This window comes from Thunnus albacares, chromosome 19 (assembly GCF_914725855.1).
Source record: "Thunnus albacares chromosome 19, fThuAlb1.1, whole genome shotgun sequence".
Classification (NCBI taxonomy): Eukaryota; Metazoa; Chordata; class Actinopteri; order Scombriformes; family Scombridae; genus Thunnus; species Thunnus albacares.
This window is the reverse complement of record NC_058124.1, coordinates 1,902,789-1,929,907: the sequence shown is the minus strand read 5'-3', so window position 1 is coordinate 1,929,907 and position 27,119 is coordinate 1,902,789. Positions and strand designations below refer to the sequence as shown.

Genomic DNA, 27,119 nt, shown 5'->3' with positions numbered 1-27,119 from the left:
CTTCAGATAGTAACTACAGTGGAAACTGCTTACAGTGATCACTGCCGTCCAGGTCAAATTGATCACTATAAGCAGATTATTATTATAACCATTTTTTTTTCTTTTTCTTTATTTCTCATAAAGATTACCATAGAATTGACATTTGTATATTTATTTATATTTATTTGTATATTTTGGAGAAACACAACCTGTAATGCTGTACAACCATCCTGCCATGAGGGCAGACAAAAACATTACTAGGAAGAGGGGAGGACATTTCTCTTCGTTTGATAACGTTAAAAGTAAAGTTAGGCTTTGCTGTTGGCTTCCTGGCTGAGAAAAAGGAGAGAAAGAGAGGGAGAGAGAGGAGCAGTGGTCGAGTGAGCTAGAAAGTGGATGAGGAGAGTGAGCAGTGGTAGTGAGAAAATCAGTGAATGAGAGGAAAAAAACATTATTTTCTGATTGTTTCACGGCGGTTACAAATAAAAATACTCACAACCACACCCCACACCTCCACACAACCCTGCGGTAGTGCACCGCAACACCTGATAATGGTGCCGCAGCCGCTAAATACTCCTCATATGTGTACTATGGGATTAAGGTAAAAAGAAAATAGAAGTACCGTTGTTTAATATTTTTATGTTTCAATGTATGAAAAGACCCAAGATGAACACTGTAAGTGGACTCCTTGACTACTATAAGCAAATCATTTTAACACCATTTGTATAGAAATGATTCTGTCCTGAGCTTTTTGATCCATATAAGCAGTTGATCATTGTAACCGTGATCACTATAAGTGGTTTCCACTGTATTTAAATGTTGGGTCTTGAAATAAAGAAGTGTTAAGTCTCCACCTACTACTCCTCCCACGACCCATGTGACTTGTCAGATCTGTGGGTTTTAATGGCAGATATAACTGAGTGTCATCAGCATAAAAATGGTTAAGCACATCATGATTCTGAATAACATGGCCGAGCATATAGAGAACAGAAGGGGACCAAGAACAGGACCTTGAGGGACACTACAACTCAACTGAGCCATTGACCGTAATAAGCTGACGGCCAAGCCCATGAGGTCTACCCAAGTTTTCAACCAATGTAAGAGTATACCATGATCAACTGTATCAAATTCAGCACTTAAATTTTAAAGCACTAAAACCAGACTGGAAAATAGGGATGCACCGACCATTTGGCCACTGATTGAAAATGGCCAGTTATCAGCAGATCAGCCCAAATTAGTCTCATATATTCAATTTTTCGCTGGTCAAATTTTCAGCACATAGCCACACTATGGTGCACATTGTGCACACAACAGCAGCTGTGGGACAGACAGTGTAGCCAGACACACACAACGTGCAAGTGGCGCACACAGCGCACAGATAGCCATAGCCACAAATGCACAGCATTTCATTAATGTCAAAGTTCTTCAGCATGAGTGAAGAAGACACAAAGCTCGCAATTTGTAATGCCTTTGAATCCAAAATAAGCCTTGGAGGAACAACCTTGAGAATCTTTCTGAAAATTGGAATAAGCAAAAATCGAGGGCAGCAGGTCAGAGTTTTAAAAAATCAGAAATTGGATTCAGCCAAAAGAGTTGCAGTTGGTGCATCTCTACTGGGAACTGTTAAAAACACTATTATTATTCATAAAAGATATCAGCTGGGATAAAATTACTTTCTCCAAAACTTTAGATAAAAAAGACAATTTGGAGATTGGTCTGTAGTTACTTAAAGACTTAAAGAGGGTCCAAGTTAGGTTTCTTTAGCAATGGGTGAATAATAGCATGCTTAACACTGTGGAAAAGAACCAGAAGCCGGAGGATTGTTACAATTTGCTAAATAACAGGGCCAACAGTGGAAAATACCTCCCTGAGCAATTTAGTGGGGATGATGTCTGAGATGCAGGAGGAGGAGTTCATATGAGAGACTGTATCCTCTGACACTGAAAATGTGATGGATTGAAACTGGAAAAAAGAGACAGAACTAACATGGGAAATAGAAAGAATGCAAGGGTCAGGCTGGATTTGGGACCTGATACTCTCAACCTTATTAACAAGATGTTGTTAGGCATAACAATAGATAAAAGTTCAGAAAACTCAAAAATAAAACTAACAGATTTAGGAGGCCTATAAATTAAATTGCAGAGTAAGGGGGCAGGGCCTGTAATTAAGAAAATTAATACTTCAAAGGAAATAAATTACCAAAAGTAACAGGATGGCACTTAAAACCTAACTTATAAAATACAGCTAGACTACCCCCTCTTCCGGAGGACCTGGGAATATGCAAAATCAAGGGGTGTAGCCTCAATCAAGGGAACAGTCATGGGAACAGTGTCCCCTGGTGACAGCCATATCTCAGTAATCATAAAAAAGAAAAAACAATTTCAATGATCATATGGGCACCAGCTATTATTTTAAGACTTGAAAAATTGTGAACCAATCATTTAATATCCACAACAAATGTGATGGTTGTCTGTCCAGTATTCTTAAGATATCTTGTCATGGGTCTGAGGATGGTTGTGCAAATTCAGTTCTGAATTTTAAATGGTCTCTGTCTCAATGTTAGATATTGAAAGTTAATGCAGTAGGTGTAATGAATAATAAGTCTTTTCTTTTCTCACAGGACTGACATAATTAGAGCCACTCCTACACCTGGTTGATGATATAAAATCATATTTGTTGCTCATTTTTCACTTAATCCTGCCAGGAGTGCAGGGTTTTATCAAATGCATTCCTTCATTCATATTAGACATGCTAAGCACACAGGTCAGCCAGACAACCTGCACTGGGCGAAATTGGAAGTGGAGCACTATCAGCATACAATGACTCTATCATTAGACACCTTATGAACTGCTGATATGTTATGAGTGGTGTGCTGAGGATGTGTGATAACCCACAGCGGCATGAATATTTAACACAGAACATAAATGATCTCACCCATGCATTCTGATTCTGGTGGAGGATGAGATAACTCAACCGCCACCAATGTGTTTTATGTTTCTCAATTTTAATACCGCAGTTTAAATACTCATTACACTGCTACATCTTGGTCCTCCTGCCTCCTGCATCATAACACTTTCCCATTAAAGATACAGACAACTGGAATACACATAATTCTCTGCCACCATGGTGACCATATGTGTACAATGGCAAGGTATGATCTTTGTTAATTGCAATACAGCCACTAAAATGTAATGCAAGGCAAAGGGAAAGAAAGGCAGAAGCTTTCTGACTAATGTGTCCTTATTCATCCAAATGACAGAGACTGTCCTCCAAAGAAAAACGACCCAATAGGACGTAATGCCAGTCGCCCAAAAATGACATATAGTTACGTTTGTAACTATATGTCACTATTTGTGGCTGTAGTAATTCTGACCTGGAGCAGCGGTGCAGTTCAGATGATGTATATACAGGATATGGAGACAGATATCCTCCGTCAGAGGAGGAGAGGTGGGTGGAAGCTCTTCATAAGAAATAAATCCACAGCAGATGAAGGCTTTGATACAATTTCAATATTCTTAAAAGCATCAGGGTTATCCTTTAATATTAAATGTTCATGTACAGATTCCACTATTGCTTCAATTAGGGTCGAATCTGAGGTGAAATATATAGAAATAATGTTGTATAAAAAAGTTATTAGAAGAGAAGACATTAATATATATATATATATATATATATATATATATATATATAAATGTTATCACTTAAGAAATTACTGTTTATTTATATATCTCTATGTATATTTTTATATAAATTCACCATATTGTATTGTATTATATGTACATTTGTATGTTCTTTAATGTGTGTTCTTTTTTTTTTTTTTTAAAGAAAAGTTGGTGGTGGTTACAAAGTGATGTGTAACAGTTTTGGAAAGCAGACAAATGATGTTGTCCTGCTGATTTCTTCCGATAGGAGCACCAGATTAGAAAACACTCCAGTGTGTTTGTTCTGGAGTGACATGATCGAACCATGAAACCATGAAAACCAGATAAATTGTAGATTCTTATATACTCAGCTGTGTTCTAGCTGTATAGCTGCATTTTGTTTGCTCGACAAATTAACCAAAGACCACATGGAGACATAATGGAGAACTGACCATGTACAAGTATCTAATAACCAGGCTAGAAAGATATCAACTTCAAAAACTCAATTAATAATTTAAATGTTTGTCAACTACCTTTTTTCCATGAAAACTGGATGAAAAGTAGCCTTTGAAAACTAGAAGTATGGCAAAATGTATAACATATTTTGTCAATGAATGAAAATGAAAGAATAATGTATAAAGATGACCTAATGGCTGTTTAGGTCTTATTCAACAAGCTGCCTGCATCCTCGACTCACATACTGACGAGTAAAACAGTCTCCTCCAGCAGCCAATAATGTCTCTCATTCAGAAGTTGATTTAGCTGTTTGACCTGTTGTGTTGTGCCATTAATAAGAAACATCTTGCTGTCAGTAACCTTCTGTCCCGGTCTGTAATTGATGCTCTTTAATTCTAGTGAGGAGGTGACTCTGAATGATCAGCTGCTCTGCAGTAGAGAGCACAGTAAACGACAGAGTGAGCAACTCTGTTCAAATAGACAGACTTTTTCCCTAACCTCCTGATAGATGATAACAACGCCTGTAACCATGGTAACTACACACAACAAAGATGGTGACAAAATACTTGGAAGGTACATAATTTCAAATTGATTAAAATAAGACTATGCTACATTGTAAATTTCTCAAAGAACTTCACTATAAAGGTTGTGATATGTATATCACATAGTAATAGATAGTGTCTTACAAGAAACTTCTCTTTTAAGAGTTAAGTTTATTTGACATGGACATCACAATAGCATTGGAACTGCAACCGCAGTGCAGCAGTGTGGCTCATTGATGTGTTTTTAATAGTTTTTGGAGAACAACAAAGGTCTACAGCACAGAGGAATAAGATATATCAGACTTTGATACACACACAGTACTTGTAAGGATCAATTCATTGTTGGTTTGGCTCTGCGCATGAGATTTGTTGAAAATAAGAAAAATATAGAAAATCACCAGCCTTATCCTTTGATTCACATAAGAATCGATGATATTTTGGCAGAACAAAAAAGCCAGAACACATTGCAACACTGGGACAATGTACAGCGTGCACATACTAGAGTTATTTTTTTAGTTAGTTCATCCTCAAAGAAAGCAAGTGTTGGGCCCATTCTGGATTTAATAACTTCAACTTTGCAAGATAGAAGAGAAATATATCGTTAAAACTTCATATGCCATCACCCGGACAACCAACCTGCGTGGACCAACACACACTGCATCACTTTCAGCCAACTCTGGTCGGGTGGAGAAAATAACTCTGTTTACGGTGTGTTTCATATGAAAAGCCCTGCAGCTGTACAGAGCTGTGGATAACAATAGGTTGACTGATACTAGTGTTTTGGAAGAGAGGTATTCTACACTGCTGGAGACAGAACACAAGACTCAACATACTCAACACTCAACTCAACACTTTTTTCCCCCTCACTCAAGAACAAATAGACCAACTTCTGTTTATCTAAAGACATTTAGTCAATAGCAGTGGTCAGTAAATTGCACTTTCATTATTCTCATACAGGCAGAACACTGAAAGATGCTTCCAAATTGATGCAGTTCCCTTTTTAAATCCAAAAGCTGCATACTTTCACACACAGCAACCATCATCAAGACCAGTTTGTTTAACTGCTAGTTACTTTTCAGATTAATATTTTACATGTAAAACACATGATGTATTCTATATTTTTCATATTTGTAATTCATTTAGATAACTGTTTGTTTTCATCCTGAAATTAAAAGGCTCTTTTTCTGTTGATCAGTGTCAAACAATCCATAATTAATCCTCTTTGATTCAATGTTTTAAGACAACAAAATGTGTCAAATTCCAATATAAAATGCTCCACACACACACACACGCACAGTCCTATTCTTTGTGGTGTGCTGTGGTTGAGAAGGGCACCATTATGTCCCTGCTCCTGTTAGTGAAGGTGAAGAAATATCTGCTGTCACAGCGCTTTCTTTCCCTCTCAGTGTGCAGCAGAGAGCTGCTGATTAACCCTGACACTCCCTCGGACACAATCACTGCCTACTTGTGTGGTCAATGGAAATGACAAGGACAAGCAATTTTAGCATTAGGACCAATCAGAAGCTAATCACAGCTGATGATTTAAGCTGCAGATCAGAGCTCATCAGGGCCACTTGGTATAAAAATAGTCAGTCAATCTACAGTGAAGAGGTCAAACACAACATGGAGCTCTGTGTGTTACTTGAATTATTGCAGCGTTTCTTGAGCTCTGAATACAATACAAACACATATAATACAAACTAGCTTAGTCTATAAATGCTGTGGTATATGAAATAAGTTTGTGCTATATACTTGTCCCTATATATGTTTTTTTATTCTTCAGCCTTAACCGTGTCCCTAACAGTCTTTATGGGAAACATGCAGCATTGCAAAAGTCAATCAAACAATGAGTCAAATAAGTAAATAAAAAACAAATTAAAACAGGTAACATCAATAAATAAAAACAATTTTTTAAAAGAAAACTATAAAACTACAGGTCAGACTGTATTACAGTGTCACAGTGCTGGTGACCACAGTGAAAATTTGGAGACTGTACAGCTAGAACTGAAAAGGAACGTTTAAATCTATCGCACCTGGCCGAGGCACTCTGTGCTAAAGGAACCAGGAAGTCTTTATAAGGAGACTAGAGCTACAAAAATTAGTCCATTAATAAATAAGTGGATCGAATGATAATAGGCAACCATTTTGATAATCAATTATTATATTATTATTAATTCATTTTTCTTTGGTTACAACCTCTCAAATGTGATGATTAGTTATTTGTCACGTATGATAATAAATTGAACATCTTCAAATTTTGGATTGTTAGTCAGGCAAAACAGGCATGAAGACGTCACACTGGGACATGATGTGATGGGTGGAATGCCTGTTGAAAAATAATCAACAGTTTTTCTCAGCGAGTTTTGTAGGTGGATGGAGGTGGATGAGGAGGTCAGGGTGGATGAATAACACAACAAAATGATGGAGAGGCAGCAGATCACTGTTTGTCTATCACATCATAAAACTGATTTATTTGTCCAACAGTAATTTGTAACGGTTTTCGGAAGGCACGGACACTTTAGTCTTTTTTAATGTAAAGGTGGAGTCAGTGATTCTGGTGAAAGATGCTGATATTTGAACTCAATAGCCAAACAAATACACCCCTCCCTTCAGCACTCCTTCAGAAGCTCCGCTGAGCACCAACGCCCCCTGTTGCTGATTGGCTGGAATAGTGTAATAGTGCTGTATGGCTTGGTCCAAGCCAATTTGTTTGATTCCATTTACAGAGCCAGGGATATGTACGAACACTGGATTTTTTTTCCATCACACACGGAACGAACAGCTAGTTGACCATAAGGAGATATTAGTTGAATTTGACAAAAAGTGTATTGGATTAGAATCGCTGACTACATCTTTAAGAGATGGTATTAAAACCGTGCAGTGCATTGCCAAATATGGAAGAAAAAGTAGAAAGCTAACCACAGCCTGCCTCCAGCTCTGTACTCAACATGCAGACATGAGATGGAAATAAGATCACTCTCAGAAAGAAAGAAAATATGTGTATTTCTCAAAATGTTGAACTATTCCATTTATACCAGTTAACTGATTTCTCTTAGTTTTACTGTGTATTTTGGAAGATTTAAATCTAAAGATCTAAATAATTAAAAAAAAAAAAATACAACACACATTGTTATATGTATTTCCTTTTTATGTATTTACTCATAATTAAATAATTTTCTCTTTAAAAACTGATTTTTGTCATTGTGACATGAGACATGAATTTTCCATGCCACAATCACAACACAGAAAACAAAGTGAAGAGGTGAATTGCATTTCAGTGATGTCCAGCAGACTGTCTGCCGTTACAAAAAACACTGGCAGCACTTTTTATGATGAGGTGCAAGGTTTTTGTTGTTGTTGTTGTTGTTGTTGTTGTTGTTTTTGGTTTTTTGGAGATTGAGACTTGTCCATGCCAAAATGACAAACAATCAACTGTCAAGCCACAGCTGGAGGAGGAACCATGAGCTATGGCAGCTTTTTACATTCAAACTGCTGTGGGCCAGCTGACTGCAGGGACATTCATTGTGGACGGTTGATCATTTCTCATTTTGTCATCAATGATGCATTTTCATCTCAAAAAAGAAAAAGCTCCCTTGCACTTCCTCATGAAAACTCACTAAACAGTGTTTTGTATTTAGTATCGGCAGGTCTATGCTGCCCCCGGCTGGACAACACTAAAATGCGACTCACTTGTGTTCTGTGTTGTGATTTGATTTTAATGTGGCATGGAAAATTCATGTCATAATGAATATCCCCCAACAATTCATTCAGCTATTAAAGACAAAAAGCTAAATAATTGTCATTTATAATATGTTTTCCACTGACTTATGACATAATACATGCATACATAAAAAAGAAATACATATTACAATGTGTATTATATTTCACTTCATTTTTAGTTGAATTGTTTTTGAATGTTTTAAATCTTTCACATTGTGTGTCTTCTAGTGTCATATTTAATAATGAATGTGATGTTCTACTGTGTATTATTGGTACTTTATATAAGTGAATGTGGACATAGTTGTATATGTTGTGTTGCATTGTCACTATGTAATTTTGATTGGTTATAAGTGGTGTTGATTTGTATTGTTAGGGAGAATAGTTGCTGTGATATACATGTATAAACTCTGCATGCCCTGCTAAGTAGTAGAACATAACACTGGTTTGACACAGCAAAGTAGAAGATTAATATTTCCTTCCAGACAGTAGAGCTTTGATAACAAAGACAATTATTTTACATTAATATTCATTAAGTAATTAATAATACAGTTTGGGCCACAAGTATACATGGAAGGATATTATTGTGTTAATTGGTTTTTAACTCCAAATCTGCAAAAGTACAAAAATGAAAATAAAACATCACAAAATGGTTGTGTCCAGACTGAGACTCTCTGCTGGTACAGTCAACCAGAACCACCTCTTGTGCCTCTGGTGAACTCCAGCACAATACAGCAGCAGCAGCACAGCAATTAATCTTAGTCACACAGAATATAGCAGTCGAGCAGTGAAGTGACTGCATGAGTGATTGCACTTGACCAACAGCGGCATGGATGCACACGTTAAACAACAAAAACAGTGCTGTTGGAGTGACTGCCGGATAGTGACGGTGACTCTTACAGGCGACAGCTGCTCTTCAGCTGCTGACAAGAGCATGCATGAAAGGTTCTTACCTCTGGGTTGATTTGATAAGGTCGCATGCACCAGGATGAAATGTGACAGCTTTTCACTGCAGAGAATAAAAAAACATAATACTTCAACTTGTACGTTCCCTGGATAGAAACTGGAAACCAGTAAGCAGAAAAGGATTTAGTTCAAACTGAAGATAAGACAACATATTGACAGAAACATCAGTCCTGTCTCCAACCTATTGTCTTTTAACTCATCATGTTATCAGCCTGCAGTTAAAAGTTAACTTCAAACTGTATATTTTGAGTAATGACTGAATTTAGTTTTGTATTAGATTGTTTACCATAGGGTTATCTTACTTGGGTTAGGGTTAGGGTTAGGGGTTAGGGTTAGGGTTAGGGTTAGGGTTAGGGTTAGGGTTAGGGGTTAGGGTTAGGGTTAGGGTTAGGGTTAGGGTTAGGGTTAGGGTTAGGGGTTAGGGTTAGGGTTAGAGATCTTTACATCAAGGAATGACCATTTATAGCAAATGGTTACACAGTTAGATCTGATGGAAAAGGTTCTCAAAGATTCTAAGCAGTTACAAGGATTCTGCTGAGAGATCTAATCCCCCGAAACAAAATGAATGAAGTATCAGCAGGGAACACATTAAACCCCAAACACAACAGAGCCACTGAGATCCACCATCCTGAATGATGTATACAACAGGATTTTGCAATTTCCCTTGAAAGTCTTTCTCATCTGAGATGAAGCTCAGACAGCATCCTGGCTACAGTAGCCTCAGATGGACATTTAGCAGGATAATAACGGTATTCCGATTCAAGGGAAATATTCTAAACTAAATGTACCTAACCTATGAGAAGCAACAGCATGTTGCAATTTCCTCTGAATGCTAGCAAAGCCCTTCTCATCTGAGATGTGACTCAGTAATATTGATTATCCTCACGTGAACATATCACAAATGCACAAATAGTATCTTGATATAAGGGAAAAACTCTAGGACTAAAGAGAGAGAAACACATGTTGCTCTTATGTAAGCCAGGACTCCTCTCTTCTCAAAGCTAATCACATTAGCAATGTGCAGGAGTTCAACTAAAGATTATATAAAAAACCATAAACTAAGTGAGTATCTCTAGTGATCAGCTAAATAGCACATATGTAACACACACTAATAGACAACATCCAAAACAACTTCAAACCACCAGAGGAAAGTATGCTAGAAGAAAGTATCACATTAGCAACAAGGTAAGCACATGCTAACAGTGCAGATTTTAGTTGGAGAGTGTTTAACTGAAATAAATTTGTGGTAATTTCTACTTTGAAAAAGGACCACTTCACAACTACATGTCCAAAGATAAGGGATGTGCAGAGAGGCCAGTATTTGTATTTGCATTTGTATTCAAACAAAAGAAAAATCCTGTTTTTGTTTTTACCACACTTCTGATTTTAAGATATTAAAGTGTTAAAGAAACTGCTCTGCAATAAACTTTTTTGCAAAGGTGGGTTTCCACACTCAACCTCAAACCCCAGTCACAAACATCTACACTGACCAGTCAGCCACAAATCAGCTGTGCCAGAGAGTGAGATCTGCAGCTCTTTATATACTCATGACACAGAGACAGGCAGCGTTATGACCTTGCTGTTACGAGTCCCAACCTGCTCCTGCTCCTTTTTTTTAAAATATTTGTACGAAATAAATATTTGTAAAAGCCCACTATTTATGCTTTTCTGAATACCAAATTCAGATTTGAACCCCCAAGTTATCCAGTCTTATTTTGGAGAGAAAACTGTCTCTCATACACATCCACAACTTTACATGCACACAATTTACCTGTACAATGAGGGATTATTAGCAGCATTTAATATATGCTCACTTTCACCTCCAAATAAAGTGGTTTAAATAATATGGATAAGCCTGTTTACAACCTGTAAACCACTTGTGTTGAACAGAACTATTTTTCATTCCCAAATTGAAGTACAATCATAACAAATAGAAGCACTGGCCCAAGAAGTGCTTCGAGAAAGTTTTAATAAACTGTAGTTTTTCTGCAGGGTCGTTAAAATCCTCTTATTCCACATTATGTAACAGTATCATTATATATACTGAGTGAAATATTCAAAAAGAGTGCATGTTATTTATTCCATCAAATTTAAATATTTTACATGTCTTGCACATCATTTTAGACACATTTCTCTGAAATTAAGCCTGATATATTTGGTAACTCAGGAACTTTTTGATCTCCACTACAGTTTTTTATGTATGCTGAACATTTGATGACTTGCATCAGCAGGTCCAGTGAAAGTGAGGTTTGAGGGGAAAAGATCAAAAGTGTGTGGGTTCAGTCGCAGGTCAAGAGATGCTTCAAAGTTAAAAAAATATATATCTTTGCTTGGTTTTGGTTTTGGTGTCTCCCGTAGACCTGATAGCAGCTGATAGACCTGCCACCACGTTTCAGCATTCAGAACATTTCATCACCATTTTTAGTGATTATGGGGATATTGAATTGTCATGTCCACTTTTTCTCAGTAGCTGATTATGAAATGCGGTTGTGTAAAAGACAAGGAGCATGGAAGACTGGGCACAAGTGATGTAATTACTGGGAAGAGCCTTGTGACAAATGGCAGCGTATCAGCACCAGAGAATGTGACAACGATATAGAAACTGAAATTGAGATTTTATTGGAAGTGACTAGAGATCACTCTGCAGAAAACATTGGTCTCAACCTGTCATTTAATGTTATATCACAAGTTAATGACTTATTTTTCATGGAACAAGAATACTGATATAATTTTATTTGCTCCCACTTCAGTTTCCTCAAACATTTTGTTTAATAAAAAGTGTCAAAATCTTGACACCCCCTGATAGAATCAGGTTTCTTAGGATCTGTAATTTTGGCACTGCATTCCGTGTTTTCCATGTGAAGTATTATTTATATAAAGTCTATGGTCATATTGAATCCAGCACAGTACCTGCTACAACATGACTTGAATTATAGAGCCTTTGATAACTAACAAAGGGAACACTGCCAGATGTGTAAATGAATCAGTCCTGTTGGTGTCATTCAAATGAGGAAATTTGGATAAACACTGCCACCAAGGGGATCAGTTCTGGAACAACAACTATGCACTGATGGTATAAATGAAAAACATTTGTGGCTTTTGCCTTTTCTGTGTGCAGGTCATAGCACTTTGCAGTAAAGTTTTGTCATACATGCAGTAAACACACATAAACACAGGTATCCAAATGTGTAAAGTATGCATATGTATTCCGAACTTAACACACTATCAATAAAAATAAAGGGAAAAAGCTTTTTTTTTGTTGTTTTTTTTCCCACAAAATGTTCTAACATTCATCAAACAACAAAAGCTCAGTAGAGGAAAACAAAACTATTTATATTAGAAAATAAAGAACTGAAAAAGTGGGCTAAATCTCACCTTCTTTGTGGGTCTGGCCATAAGACTTCATCCTAATCACATGCGATGTTGTCTTGAGCTAGGCAGTGTGGAAAAGTATCACGTGGAGTGTCGTATCCAGGCCTGGCATGACCCCTGATTGTCTCCACAAGCCTCCTCCACTGCCTGTAGAAGGGTTATGCGTTGGTGGAGCTGGCGATCATACACCTTGCAATGCCATGCAGAGAAGAATTCTTCAATAGGATTCAAGAACAGATAGTATGGGGGGAGATTGAGTGTGATGCAAAGTGAGTGACCTGTGAACCAATTGTGGACCAAAACAGCCCAGTGGAAACTAACATTGTGCCGATGATAACGTACCTGTGCTGCTGTGGCCCATGGTCATTAGGAATTAGTCTATTGTGTCAACGTGGAAAGGCAATTGGCAAAATATTGCAGCAATGTAGAGACCAATGTTTACAGTTTTGCTTGAAGTGTGTTAATGAATTGCAAATTGAGTGTAAAGCAGTGAGTTGTCTTTACAGTTTTGCAAAAAGTGTGATATAAAATTACAAGGTGAGTGTAAAGCAGAGAATGTGCATTCAGTTTGGCACATTTAGTAAATGCATTGGCCACAAGTGTTAATGGTTTCAGAGACAGGGCTTCAAGAATCACTGTTAGTGTTTTAGCATTCAGAAAAAACTGTAAAACTTCAGATTGAATTTCAGAATACATTGTTCTCTCATTATCTTGATTATTCCAAGCTGATTTTAACCTAAATCAGTTGTAATGTAGGCTAAGTATTTAGCACATTTAACATGCATGTGTTTAACTTTGCAGATAAATTGTGGACTCTCCAGTAATAGTAAAAATAATGATAAGATCAATAAACTGCCGGATGTTTGTCTGCCTTGAGATGATGAAGAAGTCAATGTTCACTATGAACCAATACAATAATGATGCATTTGAGTCTGTAGGAAAACAATTAATTTTTTTCTCTTTTTTTTTTGTTACTTTTGGTTGAAATATTACCCTCTGAACATGTCACCAACTGTTGAAGTGTGTAAACTACAGTGTTAAATAGTCCAAACAGTCTGTTTCATAAAAAAAGTTTTGATTACTGTTCCGCATAAAAGATGAAGACAATTATTGCAGTATAAGTAAGTCGTTTTGTTAATTTGTGCCCAGGGCCAAACAAGTCCAACACAAAACTTTATCCCATCATGGCAGTTAATTGTTCGTAAAATTCGTGATGGAAACAATTTATTTTGTCGCTGATTTTGGTTGTATTGGAAATAATTGCGTCTTTATTGTACCTCACTACAATATTTGAAGAAATTACAAAATCAGCGACTCTGTGTTTATAACCAACAGAACAGAAGGTGACTGAACAGTAGCCTATTATCAGACTTAAAACGTTGGCGAATAGAATTATCTACTATTTTCTAGCAGAGTTTACGTGAAACTGTATCAGAGAAAGGTGAATGAATGAGAAAGCGTTTTTTCCCACGGTTAGAAATGCATCATATCCGCGCATGTGTGTTTGTTAGAGGATAAACAACTGGTAGCAGTAATCTTGTAAATAAACAGTCACATTCAGGTAATTCTCTGTCTTTCTCTATTTAAATCAAGTGATATGTTATTGTAGCTCTTATCGACATACTGTGTTAGATATTAAACTGGCTCGGTAGCTTAGCTGGCATAGTAGCGTAACTGTTCACCGCTAACGTTCATTTTGGACAGTTGGTAAGCTGTCAGCTGAAAGCTAGTTAGCTTACACAGGCTAACTGTTTTGTTGTAAAGGGCAGCTTGACAGCTTATTTGTTCATTTTAATTCGCTGTACACTGAAGTTAGCTACATTTACACTGACTCCTCTTCCAATATATTTTTTAAATAACGTTAACTGTGTTACTATTAAACTACTCTCTAACTCACAGTTAGAGACTAGCCTAAAGGCCTTAATTTAAGGTAGCGGTGCTAACGTTAACTTGGTAAATACTAAATAGCTACTACACCGGAAGAGTGAATGAGGAGTTTTATCAAAGGCTCAAAGCTAAATAAATTTAATCACCGCAGAGCTGCAACAATTAGTCCATTAATCGACTATTAAATTAATCGCCAACTATTTTGTCGTTTTGAGTCATTATTTAAGAATAAAATTAAAAAAAAATCCCTGATTCCAGCTTCAGTGTCTTAAATGTCAACATTTTCTGTTTTATGTAGTCTTATATGAGATTAAACTAAATGTCTTTGGGTTGTGGAAGTTGGTCGGGACAAAACAAGACATTGGAAAACGTTATCTTGGGCTTTGAGAAATAGTGATTATCATTTTTCAAGACTTTCTGACCATTTATGGACCAAACGACTAATCGATTAATCGAGAAAATAACTGACAGATTAATCAATAATGAAAATAATCGTTAGTTGCAGCCCTAATCACTTTTATAGATACTTGCTTATATGTTGCAAACTCGATGTAGAATATTCAGACTTTTCTGAAATACACCTTGAAAAATACAGTGGGAGACACAAAACATAAGAGGGAATGTGTGTAAAATCCCCAAATGGAAATATGAAGTTGGAAATGTTAAGGTAAAAAAGCAGAAGAATTAGGAATAAACAGCACAGATGAAGAATGTAAACAGCTTTAATCAGATTCTCAGAGCAACAAATTCTGTGTTTTGCAGATAAATTGCTTGGAAGGGATATTTCTGTGTAAAAACATAACATTTTTAGGGCTGATAAAGCAGTTTCATCTCATTCTTTAAACAGATTATAGGCACACTATACTTGTATATGCATACAAAGTACTTAATGAATGGAGCGTTGTCCTTATGCAATGTCACTGTTCAATCTGTCGTCAATGGAAGAATAATATCCTTTTTTGCATAGAGGTGTTAATCAAATCTTGATGAGAATTAATACCAATAAACAGATGTTTATTTTAACAAGTTAATTTATGACACACTGGAATTGTTGTTGAAACATCTGGCTGAGGGTGACTAAGCATTGTGTAATTGCCAGCAAGTTGCAGGTGAAAACTGTGGTAGAAATCAATGTTACCAGTGCCCCAAACTACTAAATTGAAAGACTTGTCAGCAGTAGAAGAAGCTGCGTACACAAAGTCCAGTACATGGTTGTTTAGCCAGTAAGGAGTGCTGGGGGAATCCCCTGCCTGTGCACCTTTACTGTGTTGTTATCATTGACCTGATCAGCACAGTCATTTAGTACTGTTTACTGTTATCACACTGCTTTCCATTGGTCCTTGGCTTAGCCAATCACTGAGTCCACGTATGGAGAGTGTTTTATACCCATCTGACAGTGAGAGTGACAGACTGTTCCTCTGTTGTGTTTTGCAGGTGTGACTATGGGGAAATCCTTTTCCCACCTCACTAAGCAGACAGGCCATGATGAGGGCCAGGACAGTCTGACCTCTCCTCTGGAGGACACGCAGAGTGAAGATGGGAAATGTGGAGATGTCTCCCAGTTTCCCTATGTGGAGTTCACAGGACGGGACAGCGTGACGTGTCCCACATGTCAGGGCACCGGGAGGATCCCCAGAGGTAACACTGCTGTGTACACAGGCTTTAGTTGCACCACAGACTTAGTTTCAAAATCAGTAGCTGACAGTGACTCATCATTGATTGCTCCCTGTGTTTCAGGACAGGAAAATCAACTTGTGGCATTGATTCCATACAGTGACCAAAGGCTGCGGCCCAGGAGGACGTAAGTTCACTTCTCTTTGTGTGTGTTTCACAACTTTGCATCTCTCATATATGTGCATGAGCGGGGAAGGTGAAGTAAAGGACCAAGGTTAACTAACACACTCAAAAAATAACGTGCTCATGTATGGAAATTGCACAGTGTGTAGAGCACGCAGTGTGTGCTCATTATCTTCAGATAACCACACAGCTGTGATGAACTGCAGCATCTTTACCAAAACATATGAGAAGTAGGAGAGGACATAATTGATGAAAACTTTCCTAAAAGTATTTGATTTTGACAAAACATGATTCTGCCCCAAAATATGAATAGATAATAATTTTTAACAACCATTTATTATCTTTGATTAGTGGTATAGGACCACACAATGTGGAAGCAAAGACCTTTTGCATTAAGGACATGTTTAACCTGAAATTAGCCCTGCATTAAAAATTGTAGCCCCCTATTCATTTCAATGAGACCAACACACTGGCATTGCAACCCACCTCTGCAAAACTGAGCTTTTTGAAAACTGTGCTGAATTTGCGCAGTTGGGGGCTGTGTGACAACTTTTAATCACCTCCAGTGATCTCTCATTTTGAATATCAGTACAGCCAATCACACAGCACCGCTGTTACAATGAACTTTTACTTATGATTCTATCAGACAATATGGGAAGGATTAGGATTTGGAATGACTGCTGGGTAACACGTGGCAGTGTTTCCCCCGTAATAGTACAGGCCTGGCGAGCTGTCACGCCAATAAGAACACCCACCATGCCAAAAATATCTTTTTTTAATTCCACAAATAACGTCAAATATCCATTCATTCGTCTGGGGGTGTCTCTATGCAGCGCTGTTCCGAAATGTGATTCAACCTCTGTGTCGTTTGCGTGGGAAACTCTTGGTAGCCTTTTAAGGAACAGGGCAGTGCTTAATGTGTGTGCATAGCAAGTGTGTGTGGTTGAGCGAGTAGAGCGAGCGGCAGAAAAGCGATAGTGAACGCGAGCAGAGGAAAAAGTTAGCAGTTAGTCGTCAATCTGACAGTAAACGTACAGTACAGACTACAGTGTGTCAGTAAATAAACGCTGCAGCCTCTCAAGACCAAGAAAAGTCCCGTATGTTGTTTCCCCCCAATTACATACATTCCCCAGAGTACATGACATACTCTGCACCAAAAATTCTCAATTTTACATATTAGAGTCTGGAAAAAGTGTGCAACTGTGGAATAAGCCTGTGTTTAGTGAGAGAATCATGTGGTTGTCCATGTGTGTCCTCCTCAGGAAGCTGTACGTAACAGCGTCAGTGGTGGTTTGCCTGCTACTGTCCAGCCTGGCCGTCTTCTTCCTCTTCCCTCGCTCCATCGATGTGACCTATGTCGGGGTGAAGTCCGTTTTTGTCAGCTACGACCTTGACAAGCGCAGTGTCTATCTGAACATCACGGTGAGCCTCAGGTCCCTGGTCTGAAACTACTACAAGCCTTCAAGTCCTAGTTAATGGTCAAAAACAGGAGAAGGCAACAATACGAGGGGTATATGTAATGTTCTTGTACAACAAAAAGAATTTGAATTTATTAAATATCATTAACACGTCATTTACATTCATGTGTAAATACAAATACATGAAAATGATCCCATATCAATATTTTCAACCTGTTCAGCGATAGTGCATCAAAGTCAGCATCCCTCTGTAGTGTCAGTTTTTTAAAAAAACTCTCCCTGCTCAAGAGCTTTAGAACAATTGTGGCTCTGCTGTCCCCTTGTGGATGAATGCTTAACAACCTCAGTAATGTCCAGGGAAAAGTGTAAGAATTTGGTTTGTCACCTGATGAACCTTGCACCATTGAACCCAGTCCGCTTGCTGATTTGTATTGACAGTAAGTGGCTTTAACTCTGCAGACTGACCTGATAAGTAATCCATATCATGCGCACTACTTGCTGGGGTTTTTTTTCTGGCATGTGTTTTTCTCATTTCACTACAATTTGAACAATTAAAACATACTGAATATGGCAACGTCTTTACTCTACAACAGTTACAAAGTCTTTCAAGTAAGATCTCAATTGGCTGGGAAATTGACTGAAAGTTTACAGAATGCACCTGAAAGTAGAGCAACAAATCACATCCAACCCAAAATAACAACCGATCAGTCCGGGCTGCGTCCTTTTGCATGGGTTCAGAAATAACAGAAGAGGTGAAGTGATATAGTTGTGAGTCTCTGATAGAGAAAACAGCTATCAAATATTGGAGAAATGAAACTGGGGTGTGGCTGTAGATGAGAAAGATCTGATAATACAGAAAAGAAAAGCACACGTTGCCATTAGTAAACAAACAGCATACAGAACAAAACCAAGTCTCAACCAAAAGGAAACAATCCCAGAGCTACTAGCATCGCTAAAAACATGATTCTGCCCCAAAATATGAATAGATAATAATTTTTAACAACCATTTATTATCTTTGATTAGTGGTATAGGACCACACAATGTGGAAGCAAAGACCTTTTGCATTAAGGACATGTTTAACCTGAAATTAGCCCTGCATTCAAAATTGTAGCCCCCTATTCATTTCAGTGAGACCAACACACTGGCATTGCAACCCACCTCCGCAAAACTGAGCTTTTTGAAAACTGGGGTGTGGCTGTAGATGAGAAAGATCTGATAATACAGAAAAGAGAAAGCGTGTCAGTTGTGCGGGCACACGTTGCCATTAGTAAACAAACAGCATACAGAACAAAACCAAGTGTCAACCAAGATGAAACAATCCCAGAGCTACTAGCATCGCTAAAAACTGTTTACCTACTGGCTGCAGTAGAGGAGCAAAACTACAAATGTATGTAGCTGATTACAGGATTTTGTCTAGTTAAAAAAAAAAAAAAAAAAAATTAGCAACTATATCAGAATGTGGTTCCCATGGTATCCACACTGTCTAGTAAAAAGTATTTGGAGTTGAACACTGTTTTTGTGTTGTTTGTATTATGAATAAAGGAAACATGGCCACTGCTAGAATTATACAATGATACTGGTTAACTCTTCCAATGCTGGTTCTTCCTCAGAACACTCTCAACATAACCAACAACAACTACTACTCAGTGGAGGTGGCCAACATCACAGCTCAGGTGCAGTTCGCCAAGACGGTGATTGGTAAATCTCGCATCAGTAACACCACTGCCATCAGTCCTCTGGACATGAAACAGGTACAGCTCAGTGTCTGTTCACCAGTTAACCACTATCCTCTGTGCGCGGGTACAACTCTGACTCTCCATTGTTGTCTCCATCTCTATCTCCAGATTGATTATATGGTCCCCACCATCATAGCAGATGAGATGAGCTACATGTAGTAAGTATTGTGTATACTGATGCAGAGCATGGATTAATCCAGATATACATGTCTGTCAAATGTTTCATCAGGTTGAGCTGTGTACCTGAACCTCTTCACTACACTTGTTTGACCTTTGACCTCAGGCCAATGCAGGGTATGGTTTGAAGTAGAGCAACAAGCAACAAGTAATCATGAATCTGTTGAAGTTTTGTCTTCTTACTGTGTATCCAGAGTGGGAAAAACAGGTGTAATTAATAACATTAATTAAGGTGTTGAGTGCTCTGATATTGTGCATGCAGCCTCATTGGAATGTCTTATTAGCACACTTCATGAAACAAGAGTTATTATTGATTTCACCTGTTCATGTGAATAATGTTAAAAGAATGTCTTCTCAATGACCTTTTAAATAACGGAGACTGGATCCGAAGTATCGAAGTTTAAGTCGAATTTATTTTCTTGTACAAGAAGGAGCGTTTCACAGTGCAACACACAAACAGGGTTACAGAGAAAAAGGCTCGTCTCAGAATATTCACAATTAGTTTATATACCTTACAAATGGGCGTCTCCTACTTCTTCTAATGTTTACAGACATGCTCCATAAATAACGTCATGACATTTTCTCAGTTCTCTAATTGGTTGGCCAGCTGTAGGTCCCTAAATGGAGATGACACACTTCTGACCTGTCTCTAACTTTTATTTCCTCCTGACTTCCTCTAAATGCATGTTCTGGTCTCCCGTCGTTAATCTTAGCTGCTACGTTTGCTGTTTCTGCAACTTTGCAGAGCGAAACAGGAACATTCATCATGAAATGCAAAAACAAGAGCACGCATATAGTAAGGTTTTAAGACATCTAATCACAGTATAATTCAAATTTTCAAAATTCAAATAAAGCCTATAAATCCCTGTCAATTATTTCCAGGTGTCTGATTTATGATCATTTTACCAAAGACATCATATATCATATAAATAAGACCTTTGAAGGACTTGAAGCAACACAATTTTTCACAAATTTTCCAGTTGATGAGTGAGCTAAAAATAGTTTGAGCAATCTGACAGCATGAAACGTGGAATAACTTTACAACTGTACAGTTTTATATACTTGCAGTACCTTTGTCTGTATGGCCCAGTATGCTGTACTGTGTATGTTTTTATGTCATCTGCTATAATTTTTACTTTGAACCCACACGCATGTCAGTCAGTCAGAGTTACCAGGTTAAGAAGGGTTGTTTCATCATGCTTGAAAACATTAATTGATCCACATTACACATTTGCCAACACTTGTTTTATTTTATAGTGACTACTGCACTCTGCAAACCATCAAGGTTCACAACATTGTCGTCATGATGCAGTAAGTAATGTTGTTCTTTTCATTTATTCAAATCTTCTCAACATTTAAGCTTGCTATGTGTGTTCTGTGTATTTGTGGCCTCACCACGTCCCTTTCCAAACCCTGCAGAGTGACTGTCACCACAACATACTTTGGCCATGCAGAGCAGGTGTCTCAGGAGATGTACCAGTATGTAGACTGTGGAGGGAACACCACTTCTATCAGAGGGATGACCAAGCCATTCAGCCTCTCACATCCTGCTGAGTAAACACATCACTGTCCAATCCAGAAGTTAGCCTTAGGTGGTTCACTGTTTCCCCCTTCCCCTCCACCTGCTGTGTCCAACTAACTGCTGTTGTCACAATACCATGATGTTCACTTCAATACCAGTACTAGAAGAAATCCACACCAAGATAAGAAAATTCATCTAATGAAAGCGCATTGCATTCAGCAAAGAAAAAACATGGTGATTGTTATCTCATAATTATTTTTCATATGATAATTTTGAGATGCTAGACAATGATTACTCTTGATCACAAGATCTGTATTTTGCAATTACAAGACAACAATTTAATCCTTAGCTCAATTAAATACTATTTCATAATAATGAGATCCTTGTCTCGTAATTACATGAAAATGGTTTCATAATTAAAAAAATACAAAGCTTGTCATTATAAGAAAGCTTTCATGGGTCTCATAATTACAAGAAACTATTTCATAAACACAAGGCCGGTATTTCACAATTACAAAACAATTTCATAATTATGAGAAGATACGTGTCTCATAACTAAAAGATACCAATTTTTTAATTTGAGTATGCTTCCTTGAAATTCTAAGATCTTTTCTTGTAACTACAAGATATGGATCTCAGTGCTAAAGTGATACCTCAGTTTTGATTGATTTGCTTGATTGTATTTGGTTGGTCCTCAAAAAATACTGAGGTTTGATACCCAGCCCTTATTTCAGAATAAGAAACGGTGGTCCTAACTGTAATATTATGGGTAAGCCTCCTATTATTGATATCTCGAGATGACCTTCCAATTTAAATCTTTATCTCTGAGTAATGGGCTTAAAAAGTACATCTTTAGCATTATATCCCAACATTTCAGTTATGATCCATTTTTACATATGATCCTTTTTATTCTTGTTATGATAACGAGAATAAAAAGTTATTACAACTGCTCACATGATGAAAGTATCATTTATATAGTTTAGTATTGGATTGGATATTTTTTAACAGTGTTGAAGTGGCATCATATTTTTTGTAACAACAATGTGATAACACTGCAGAGAATAGATTCCATTCTTATGTTTTTGTTACAAACCATGATCTATGATTTATAATTTGGCAGTTGTGATCCTAAGCAAGAGGAGGGATTAAAAGGGGTTTGTTAGAATAATAAATGTAGATTTGAAAACTTGATAATGGTAATATATTACCTACCAAACCATAATGCACTTTATAAGTCTATTTAAAATACACATTTTATTAACAGTCCCAAGTTCTTAAAAGCCTATTCCTCCACCACAGTGTGTTGGGCAAAAAGTGGTGTTGTTCATTGATTCGAGTATTCAGATACTGCTATCTGATACTGGGAGAAGCTGAAGTTGTTCATAGTGTTCCTCTGACTGCACTGTCTGCTTTGAATTAGTACAATCTGTGTACTTTCCTTCTTAAGTATTTGATTGTCGGTTGCTCGCTATTATAGTTTATACACTGCTATTCTTATTTACCTCTATCTTATTATAAAATGAAGGCACTCATGTTGCATTCCATTTTAAAGGTTGAAGTGGAAAATTCTAACCTCCTTGTGTTCCAGTGGTCTAGCTAGTGAGAGACGAACATTTTGAGAAATATGCTTTTTACCCCAACTCTAATCCTTCCTACCCAGAGTTGAGAATTTCTAATGTAATGTTTACTGTTGAAAGACTTGAGGCGTGGTCACACCAGCATTTAAATCAGATATTTCCACATGAAATAAAGTAATGCCATGGCAATCACCGCAATCAGGAGATCTGCGAGCAAAGGCCAAGTAAATAAAAAAACACAAATTTTCACCATCAGCCAATAGCAAACCACAATAGCAAGCTGACTTTGGGAGAGCTGGAAAGTCCAAAATGGAGTGAACTATCTTAGTTTATTGTGCGGTTAATAACTAAGCTAGCTAGCTGTTAGAGCTAGTGTGGCTGGCTAGCCTTGCGAGCTTCTAGCACCACCTTTTTTATGAGGATATACAGTTGAAGTTCACTTTGTGGTTGAACAGTCAAACAGCTAGTTTAGTTAGCCAGCAAGTTGCTCAGGAAGTAGATCCTATGCAATTAGCTACAATAGCTAATCTGGGGGGCTAATTCCTGTGTTTACTTTTGGTTTGACAAAGAGACTAAGAGCATTTGAAATGACTTATGGAAAATTGTTGTTTATTAGGAAAAGCTTAGAAAGCTTGAGCTGCTAGCCCTGATACAGATTTTTATCTCTTATTTCCCAAAACTTAATAACGACAGTGGCGAGTGCAAAATTAACCATATGATGTGTTACAGGGCAACACTTTATGGTATCACTGCTGCTTGGGCTGTGGAAAGAGCATGTAAGCACCACTTACACAAGGAGGATTATTAGACTGGATACAGTTACTCTTTGATGAGCAGGGTTTATCACTTTAGAGGGGAGCTAGGCTAGCATTTTCCCCCTACTTCCAGTCTTTGTGTTAAGCTAGGCTATAAATGTCCCCGACCTATCTCTGCACTGGACACTCCATGATGAGACTGACATCTTCTCATCTGTATCTGGGTGAGGTGTAATACCCTAAATGTTGCACTAACTATTATTTTCATTGTAAAATAATCTGTCTTTTGTTTTGTTATTAATCCTCTATGTCTGAACTGTTGGGTTGCTTGTTTTGTTGTCTGACCAACAGTCCAAAACCCAAGAACATTCAACTTGCAATCATATAAGAGACAAACAGCAAATCCTCACAATTGAGAACCATGAATCAGCAACTGCAACATCTTGAAATCAAAGTTCATTCTATTTCTTTTGTATTCTACATGCTAGAAATAATGCGTACATGACAGAACATCAAATCACTGACAGTTTAGGGTTGGTAAATAATGTAATTAAAACTGTCATTTCCAACTTTCTGACATTTCCTGAATACAGTGTTTCTGTCACATTTTGGGGCATCCTGTGATTTTATGGCCATGAATGACTTTACATGTTAATTTCTACATTACGCATACTAATCACTACCACATTCTTCTACCTGTGTTGGTGTCCTCCAAAGGAATGATGTTCCCATTTTTATACCTTACAAAAAAAGATAAATAGTAATGCATTTCAACTAATTTATTTTGATTGATGAAATTCTAAAATGGTGTATATTTTCTCATCTTTGATAGAAAATCACCCCTTTGTGTATTAAACTAAATTATTTTGAATTTGGAAAAACATCTTTCATATCTAGAACTTTGTATGATTTCTGTCAACATAGAACCATTATCTATTTTTCATCCTGTAAATACTTTAAAACCTTGTCTATAATGTTATCATACAAACTTTTGGTTGGAAAGGTAGACCACAGCTCTAACATTTGTACTGAGTGGAATTAAAAGAAAAGCACACTTATGTTTTTTTTTTTTTTTAATCCTAACATGCATTAACAATCTTTATTAACATTTTGAAAAGTTATTTTAGACTCCTACCTCTTCTGTCATTTTAAACACTTTGTTGGTCATTATTCATAGTGAGTATTTTTTGTGGGAGCATGAATAAAGTTTTAAAACACAAGTATTTTTTTTTTTGGAGTGTTTTTTACATTAGAGTGACCATTACCCCAGAGTAAGTATGGTAAATTCTCTACTAAAAATGGGTATTTAAAGAAAGGTCCAGTCTCAGCATAAGCAAATGAATGCTACTAGTCATTAATAAAGGCTGGGTAAAAAAAAAAAAACATTGAAGAGGGGTGGAATTACCTGTGATTTAATAGCTCTTGTGGTAAGTGAGGGATAATGCCCGACGAGTTGTCTGTTATCAGGAATTGATGGACTCCATGGAGGTCATTAATGGACACCTCAAAGGGCATTAACTCGCTTCTACCATGGTCACTTGTCAAAGAAAAAGACCATTAATTTAGTTTCCCTGGTAACACCTAAAGGTTTGACTAATACCTGGAACATTCATTACCATCCCATAAAGTTCGTAGGCAGTGGAAACATTTACTACTCCAGCAAATAGAAGGAACCTTAGACTTGGCAACAGGAGATGTTTTAAGCTCATAAAACATTTTGGCTCAGCTATGATCCAGAAAGCTAATGATATGCTAACAAGTCAATGACATTGCATATGGTTGACAAACTAAGTATAATTTGGAAGCAAGTTATGTTTAACAACAAGATTAGCTAGTTATCCCGGTGTTAACCCTTGTGCCATTTCTGCCTTTTCTTCTCAATTTCTCTTTCTTCAGCTGCATCCCAGTCATCGAAGTTTTCATATCCTCCAAATAGGTTAAAAGATATATTGAAGTCAGTCATTGTTGAAATATGTAAGCTTGTTAACGTGTTGCAATAAATCGTAAATGGAGGCTTTTACTGTGTCCCTGTTGGTATGGTTACTCATTTTAGCCAGTGCATTGATTTAGAACGGTGAACAGACGGTTCCATTTGAACTACTTATTAGGTGTCCATTATCAGGAATTAATGGACACCAAGCAGTCAATCAGAATTGAGTATTCACCCAGACTATGGTATAAATTCAGTGTAATGTACATTATCACAGTATTAATTCTATCAGCACATAGATAGTCACCAATCTGCTGCTCTCAAGTTCCATTATAAGCACTTATTCTGATTTCATTCACTGTTTATTTCCAGTTGCTGCTACTTTGCAGTTTTTTTGGAGGGCCGTTAAGTTGAAGGCAATGAAACTCAACATTTAGGCACTGTAGAATTGTAAGGTTCTATCTGCATCCTGAGTGGTTTTGAGTTATTGAGGTTCAAAGTTTTGACATCCTTGCAAAGCTAATATACAGTGCAGTTCTTTTATTTGTCAAGATAACAGACAACCTTAATGTGCTCTCTTATCACATTTTTAAATGGGGTTGTCATGATAAGGTGATTTTCAGATAACTTCTGACTCTGAGAACTCAATTTTTGTTTGAGAGGTTATATCTGCTGAGGCTTCACAGGAAGTAATGTTTGTTAAAAAAAATAAATTAGTCTTACTGTTTTAATACACAAAATCAATGTATGAACTACTGAAGGGAGTTTTGATTTACAATATTTGCTCACATACAACAATTTAGCTGCATGTTTTAACTTAAGACATAACTACATTTGGTTTTCACTGACAGATCTGAACTGATAATACAGTTCATAAAATGTTACCAACAACAAAATTCAAGACAATTAAAAAAACAACATTTGAAATGTCTCTGCATTCATTTGCTATCTATTGTTCTTCATTTCAGAACCTTTCTTGAGCTCTGAATGTACGGATCTGTCATCACTGTGTCAGCTGCAGGCATCGTTGCCAGATGGGAAATGTTAAAGTATCATACCAGAGGCTTCAAATTATCGTATTTTGAGGAAAATTATCGTATGCGAGTCATTACCAAAAACAAGTAGGCGTAAATGTGTAATTTCAGAAAACACACTTTTATTGAGATGAACGACTTTTTTACACCACCTACAAATCTAGCCATATTGTGTAAGAAAAATAAAGAATTGCTGATGTAGTTATAAGATGCAAGATTGCACTCGTGCAAACTCTTGTGAGAAAACGACAGCCATGCTTGTGAGTTACAATCATCATCACAACAGGCATGACTGGCTGGAAAGACATCCCGTGAGAAGAGATGCATAAACACAGATGTAGGATCCATATTTTATGAGATAGCGTAGACTGATTATAACTACTAGGGATGTGCAGAGATCCCAGTATTTGTATTTGTATCTGTATTTGTTGAGGCAGCAAAATTATTTGTATTTGTATTTGTATTTGAATAAAAGTGGAAAGAGGCTTAAAAATCCTGTTTTTGTTTTTATTACGCATTTAATTTTAGAAAATTAAAGTGTTACAATAAGTGTTCATGAATAAACTACCTCATGAAGGAGGTCCCCAAACTGGGTCTTGAACTGGAGTCTCC

General features: G+C 37.1%; 1 protein-coding gene across 1 annotated transcript; it reads left to right on the top strand.

Moving 5' to 3' along the window:
• Positions 1-14,133: 14,133 nt before the first annotated feature.
• tmem106bb (transmembrane protein 106Bb) lies at positions 14,134-24,763 on the top strand. Its single transcript, XM_044335553.1, has 8 exons — positions 14,134-14,234; positions 15,995-16,198; positions 16,298-16,361; positions 17,620-17,779; positions 19,387-19,527; positions 19,621-19,670; positions 20,947-21,000; positions 21,109-24,763. Exons 2-8 carry the CDS (start codon positions 16,003-16,005, stop codon positions 21,245-21,247), a joined length of 804 nt encoding a protein of 267 aa, XP_044191488.1. The 5' UTR covers positions 14,134-14,234; positions 15,995-16,002; the 3' UTR covers positions 21,248-24,763.
• Positions 24,764-27,119: the final 2,356 nt, after the last annotated feature.